At 32.1% G+C, this 7,350-nt stretch overlaps 2 protein-coding genes across 2 annotated transcripts in view; both read left to right on the forward strand.

Moving 5' to 3' along the window:
* Positions 1 to 855, forward strand: part of LOC111506053 (probable G-protein coupled receptor Mth-like 3) — a 64,854-nt gene extending 63,999 nt beyond the window's left edge. The window contains exon 7 of the mRNA XM_023160982.2: positions 431 to 855. Coding sequence (XP_023016750.2) covers positions 431 to 612 — 182 coding nt within the window. The 3' untranslated portion in view covers positions 613 to 855. The remainder of the gene's footprint in view (positions 1 to 430) is intronic.
* A 1,452-nt stretch (positions 856 to 2,307) lies between these two features.
* Positions 2,308 to 3,837, forward strand: LOC111506051 (complex III assembly factor LYRM7). Its single transcript, XM_023160981.2, has one exon. The coding sequence runs from the start codon at positions 2,491 to 2,493 to the stop codon at positions 2,812 to 2,814; it is 324 nt and encodes a 107-aa protein (XP_023016749.1). The 5' UTR covers positions 2,308 to 2,490; the 3' UTR covers positions 2,815 to 3,837.
* The last annotated feature ends 3,513 nt before the right edge of the window (positions 3,838 to 7,350 follow it).

Genomic DNA, 7,350 nt, shown 5'->3' on the forward strand with positions numbered 1-7,350 from the left:
ATAAAACATGGCATACAAATAAACTGCAGATGTTATCTCATAAAAACTTCTTATTCAAGTTTGAATTGCCAAAGTTAAATTGGAATAGATAAGACGAAGATACAAATATTGATAAGTAGAATTCGGAACTTCTGGCGATAACTCCCGATGATGCTAACTTGGTTGGCGAAACGCACGTCGAGAGACAGCATTTTTGTTCTGGTGGAAGAAGAGTGTTTTCAATAGAGGATAAATATGTTCCTATGGTCAATATTATTTGACGTGCATACTCGTCAATAATTAAACAGCTTATAGGTTGACCTAGTAGGTTGACTGGTATTGTTGAAAAAGTTTCAGAACAACTAAACATTTCGGCAAGCGTTTCGACAACAAAGTGGCCAAATTTAATATTGATTTCATTTATCATTTACAGTGTTCAATTATTTTACAGGGGTCTTCATTTTCGTTATTTTCATCTGCAAGAGGAGAATTATTTTCCACTGCCTACGAAAGTTCAACACAACAGTTGAAAGAAAATCTTCGGATTCTTCATCTTTCAACACCCAATCTACTTTGCATGTCAATGGGTTTTCCCTCAATCGAATGGGACACATAAATAAAGGCTTCATGTAATTATTTTTTTGTGATACGACTGAATTTTCCAAAAAATGAGATGCATCACAAACACGTTACATATTTTTAAAACGAAAAGTGTTTGCTATGGAAATTAGAAAATAAGAATCAATTCAGAAGAAACTTTTGAGAAGGGATGAAAAAAAATGTGCGAATGCGATTTCCCTTTAAAGCAATATGGAATGCTTCTAAGTCAACTGTATAAGCCAACTGTTTGAAGAAAATAAAGAAAAATATAAAATATTTTGAGGTGTTTTCATGATAATTCTATAATTTTCAAATCATAAAGAATTATTCAAACCACAGAAAAATGGTTCTAATTCTTAGAATAAAATTAAAATCAGATTATCAGTAGTAGAATATATATGAATTGAATAGGAAACAAGACTGAGTGAAAACATCATAATAAAAAATTTAAAATGCTGAAAAATACATGCATAATCCCTATTCAAATATCTACTGAATAGATCGCGATCACTATAAACATATAATCGACATTTGCTTATCGTCGTTAACACAACTAGAATATGAATTCATAAGAAAACTAAAATTTTTCTCCTGTTCGCCTTTGAAAACAATTCAATTTCGGGTAATTCCATTATTTTCTGGGAAATACTTCACAGGATTGCTGTACAATATAGTAAATGAAAGAGGTAAAATTTCACTTACATGGGGCACTTTCATCCTCACTGGTAGAAGATATCCGATATTTCACCGTAAGTCGCTTTATCAGCTCTTCTGTACCAAATCTGGATAACATTATAAGAAAAAACACTACATTCATGAAATAATGATTTTATGTCACAGAATGAGTTTAATCTACTCACGTCATCGATGACAGTACCTAATAACATTCATTCGTTTATTTTGATTAAATCCCATCCATAGAAATCTGTATAAATTGAAAGGAGTATATTTTTAAGAGAGATTAATTTTTGAGAAATAATGGTTTTTGCTTCCTACTTCTCCATCTTGATACAAAAATTTGTGGGAATTTTTTATGGAAGGAAGCAAGCAATCAATTTCAAAAAAGTAACTCTATACATAGATGTGTAGATCATCCAAAGAAGTAACTTTCAAACACAAACTGGAAGATAAAGCCCTCTCGAAACAACTACTTTTCTATAAACATTGAATTACACGAAAGAAAAATACTTTCGAAACAAACACTTTTATATGAACACTGGATTATACAAAAAACACTTTTCCCTATTCAGTTTCTATTCCAAACATTCGTTATGGAATCGAATCAGATATCATGTACAGGATTGCTACATAATAAATTTCACTTACATGGAACACTGTCACCCTCACTTGTAGACATCTGATGTTTCGTTGTAAAACATTTGCCTTATTAGCTCTTCAGTACCAATCTGGATATCACTCAATTCATTTATAAAATTACCACTTCATGAAAAAAACAATATTTCATTTGTATTTTCAAACAGTTATCACAGCTTTAATGGGGTTAAATACTTGTTGAAATAGGAATATTTCAACATTGAGACATGCGTGTTCCGTATTAGGTCTATTTTTTTTCAACACCGATAACTTGAATATATCACGTATTTATAGATCGTATTTATATATATATGAACTCGTCTTCGACAAATTTCACATCATCAATCAAAATGTCTTTTACCCTGTGCCATACTGAATTATCATGATTGAAAACTGAAAATGGATTACAAGTTGAAATGTTTGCGTTGTGCAAAAGAAAGCAGTATCTATGGATTCCATTCTTGTTTTGTGTTCTGTGTCACTCACTTCAAATCAAAACTTCAAGGTTATGATAAATATGGAGTAGTGAAGTGATACAAAGGTTATGTAAGAAGTAAATATTCGAAATATTCGAAAAATTAACGATAACTGAAAGAAATGTCTCTTAATCTGAGACGTAAGGTTCTCCAAAGCTTCAAACAATTACACAAAACCAGGAAATCCGTTTTCAAAGGCGACACGTACGCTCTCACCGAGGCTAGAAAGAAAATCAATGATGAGTTCAAGAAATGCAAACACTTAACTGACGTATCTTCCATACAGGAGATGATAAAATATTCCGGAGACGTTGAGGCAGAACTCCGGACGTGCGTAATCCAAGCGAGGCAGGTGGCACCAGGAAAATATCAAGCAGAGATCACTGCAGATACTGTGAAATTGGACAACATACCTTTTAAAGAATGCTGTAGTGATCAAAAGTAGAAGTTAAACATAAGTACTTTCGATAAGGAAAATGTTAAATTTTGAAATCACTGATTCGTTACTTGGTGAAAATCAATAGAACTATTCATAATTATAAGTTTTCACAATATTACTTACTTTATTTCAATATGCTTTTCACTACATTGTATTTTCACCAGTCCAACTGAGGAAAAGCCTATTGGAAATAAAGGCTATAATGTGAAGATTTGTTATTATTATTATTATGTATAGAAAAATGTTAAACTGTGATACATCTCAACCCAAGGGTTGTTTGAAAAAAAATAAATATAACCAATATGAGAAAACATAAATCGGTTTTATGTTAACCAGCTGTCGCACCCCTACGAACGATAACTCTCAGAAGTCGAAACTCGAAAACATAAATGTTACCGATATAACTGAAAGAAAATGTAACTAATTTTACAGAAACAATAATCACCATCTCTGATGTAATTTTCTATTGGAATAGGTAGTGTTGGAGTCATTTTCAATTATCTCAATGTTTTGTAGACCAAAATCTGTCTCCGTCTCTTCCAAATGAAAAAAACAGCCCAATTTTACAATTCTCTACTCAAAAGTTGTCTTAATTTGTAATGCTGCTCTTGGAAAACAGTTTTTTTGTATTTTAAGGAGATGAATAATCCATAAGTGAATTGAAGATATTCATATTTACACCCTCAAAAATAATTGTCTTGACAGTTTTTATATAACTACATATTATATATTTTCAAGTAGATAATGAATTTATTGTATGAAATAATTCTATAATATGCAGTTGGTTAAGGGATTCTCTCACGAATATTTCTACATTCAGAGTTATTCAAGTTGTGAAATATTGTATTTTGTGTGAGATATAAAACTACTATTTGGGCAAATATATTACAGCACTCAGCACTTTGAAAAAGATGTTCATATCAAATATATAAACAGTTATTAACACTTCTGACTCAACTTCACCAAAAGTATAGACGTTGATATTTTTATTTACTGTACTGTATACTAATAAATAAAATTCTGAAAGTACCTACTGATTTGTTCATCTTCAACGTTAATTTGATATAGGTACATATTTGGTAACCGAAGTTTCTATTTAGAAAAAAAAACTAGTTCTCAACTTTGAAATTCACCCTTCACAAGAAAGTTTCCACAAATAAAGCTCAGCCACACAGAATCTAGCGAATCTGCAAATTTCGATCTTGTTTCAAACAATTTTGGTTTTGAAGTATATTAGCCTCCCCTGCCATCTAGTAACGAAGTACATAACTGAACTTTAATGCTGCCTCATTTTTCCGCTAGAGGTGTTTCGATGAATCAAAATGAGACTTTTGAATTACTTCCTATTTACATTATACAGGATTAGTTCTTGATAAATTGTAGTGACATATTTCAAAGTACTACTTCCGGATAAACGAAGACTTCATTAATTTTCTCAAGGACAAAACGCAAGCACTACAGGAAAATCCTAAGAGCGGTGCCTGTGCGAAAGTAGTGAATCTCATTGGATTTGAACCGTTGGAGATTCATTGAGAAAGCCTTGAGAACAAAAATAACTTCAAGAACTTGAAACCATACAAATCGTGAAGTAAAGATATGAAAGAAGTTCTGAAGTATGAATAGACTGTCAAACATATATGTAGTCATCCATTCCAGTATGTGCAGCTCTTGAATCGTACATGTGGAATATACTCTACTGCACTCATAATGGCATACTTGATCGATAACTGGTCGATATCGAGGTTGTCGGTGTAAAAGCAGATTCCCACCTTCAGCAACCATCCCAAGGTATCTATGAATCAGCAATACCTGATGGTACATTCGTTTCTGTTTTGGATGAGTCATCGTTTGAGCATAGTGTTTGCTGACCTGCTGAGGGAGAGTACAAGGCAGATTTATAATATATCCTGCTCTTCAGGAGGTAATAAATTGCTTCTTGCAGACCTAAATTTTTTTCTTTCGATCCCCACATTACCCCTACCTCCACGGGTGACATCTCCCGTGTCCTCCTACTATTTTTTTTTTCATTTTACTGGGTTTCTCATAATTCGTGGTTCAAACTGAAGGAGGTGATGGAGAAGGTCATTTCTGATAAAAAAGTTATTATAATATGTGATCCGTTCCGACTTCTCACTGTTTTCGAGTAATTTTTATTTGGTGATTTTTTTTTTTCGTTTTCTACAGAAAACCCAAAGACAATTTCCATGATTTTTCAGAGATAAGTAGGTAGTAGGATTGTTGGTGGTTCATTCATACTTTTCAAAAAAATCTAATCTTTCTTTTATTGAATTTCTGTTCTGGCAACAATTTGAAGAAGTAGGTATGAATCAAGACAACACGGTCAAAAAATCTCCCTTATGTTGAAACTACATTTTTGGAAAATTGAAATGAAATTTTACAATATGCAAAACATCTTGCCACTTGAGTTCTTCGATGCAATTTTGTATATTTAATAAAAAAAAATTCTTACCTAGAATATTTAATTGGGTTATAATAATGATAAATGTTGGTTTATCGACAATAGCAGATTTGCTTTCAATAAGAACTTAAAGGAAGAAACATACATAATACAATTAAAGAAAAATGTTTACAATGAGTGCTCGGAATGTCTCCTGCAGCTTTGAATAAAATTTTTTAGGAGATTTCTTAAGCATTATTTCGCATTTATTACAACATTATGAATTCGCTCTCGCAATTCTTGTTTGCTTTTATATTTTCATTCAGAAACACACTCTGTCATGTAGCTTCAAAAAAATCAAGAGAAGACTATCCACATACCATTCATCTTTTTTTCTAGGTATTTGTTACGTAGCGGGTGGAGTGTCATCTTACTGAAACTACATAATTCTGTACAATTTTTTGAAGGTAGGTAGTTCTTCTAGGAAGGCTGGCAGAGATATTTTTGCAAACATTGTAAAAACTGTTGCCCGTCTAATCTGCCAATTACTGTCCCATGTATCATACCATTATATTATAAATAAACATATTGTGACTCAAAAACTAAGTTAAATAATAATATATATCAACCACAGTGACCCTCCATTTTGAATCTGTAATTTTTTCGAAACTATTAATTTAAATTACAAGGGCTATATTGATCTTCAATAAATGCACAAGCTACTTAATTGGATCTAATGCTTAAAATAGCTCAAAAAAAAATAAACGATAAAAAATGGTTATTGTGGGTTATCTCTAAGAGATAGACATATACCTACCAACGCGGACTTTTTTGAAAACCTTTATAGGGTGAACTATACTATAGAACATCATTTTAATCTATCTTGCACACTACCCATCAACTTATCTAATACTTATCAAATTGTAATTTACCCTTGAAATAGGTAAGGAATTCACAAAGGAATATATTTCATTTGTAAAGAATGTTATACAATGAGTATTGTATAATGTGCGCCATGTTCTGGGTAAAGCGAGAAACAATTTCAATGAACCTGTTCAACGATGAATCGGTTGAATTCTAAGAACTTTTTTCGACTAATCATTTTAGAGGAAAAAATCGTTTATTTTTCATTCCATCTATAAACAATCTTTTGTTTAGTTTAGTCTGATGAACATATGTTGATATATGTATTTGATATATTGGAAATAAGATCGTCATTAATTATCTTGAGGTTCAACAAATTGTATGAATAAAATCACAAGATTTTTTCAAATACCAATAACAATTAAAATATTTCACTGAATTTTTAAATAGTGAATACGAGGTTATCAAGAAAGTTTGCAAAGAAAGGAATTTCCATTTCTATTCATGAGTTGTTTCTATTGAAGAATAATTTAACGATGAGAATAAATTAAAAACTTATCATGTGAAAAGCAATTTTGCGGAGTATTCCATATATTAGCGTGGCGAAATATAGCTGTAGCTAGCTGACCCGGTAAACTTCGTACTGCTTTAGAACTAGTAAAATGTTGTGCTGAGTTAGTGTAGGGCTCCGCGTGCTACAGATTGACGCTTGCAGCAGCAGTGAAACGACACATAAATGAACCCAACAGGGATTCCGGTGAGTGGCTACACTGATCTGTAGAATGGCGCTCCAGAGGAGGAAAAGCCCCGTCCTCAAGATCATGTCGCGGACGAATAGATCCGGACCTACTTTTTAGCAGTTATTCACAGTTCGTTTTTGTCTCTACAGAAAGTTTTGTAGTGTTGTTAATGTGTTAATAACAGTACTCTCATGTACTATTAGCCATTCGATCTGTTTTTTTTCTAGATTTTTGGAAACATTTGAGTTTGATAGCGAACAATATAGAAGTGCAAACAAATAACAAATTGGAGGATAATTGCTAATATTTCTTCTGGGACCACCTTATCGTGTATTGATGTGTCCTGTACTCGTATCACTATTTCTATTTCACATAGTAGAACATTCAAAAGAAATATTAAAATCCTGTAATACTCAGAAAAGTCTTGTCAGGATTTTCTTTTAGTTTATTGTGTGAAAGAACAAATTTTAAATCTGTCCTTCTATGTGATAGCACGGGAGAAACCACTATTTCCATTGCTTACTAAAGCTCATCGAGCTA

The sequence above is a fragment of the Leptinotarsa decemlineata genome, unplaced genomic scaffold (genome assembly GCF_025532065.1).
Source record: "Leptinotarsa decemlineata unplaced genomic scaffold, Ldec_3_MD MMD2_tig00026354_RagTag_RagTag, whole genome shotgun sequence".
Taxonomy (NCBI): Eukaryota; Metazoa; Arthropoda; class Insecta; order Coleoptera; family Chrysomelidae; genus Leptinotarsa; species Leptinotarsa decemlineata.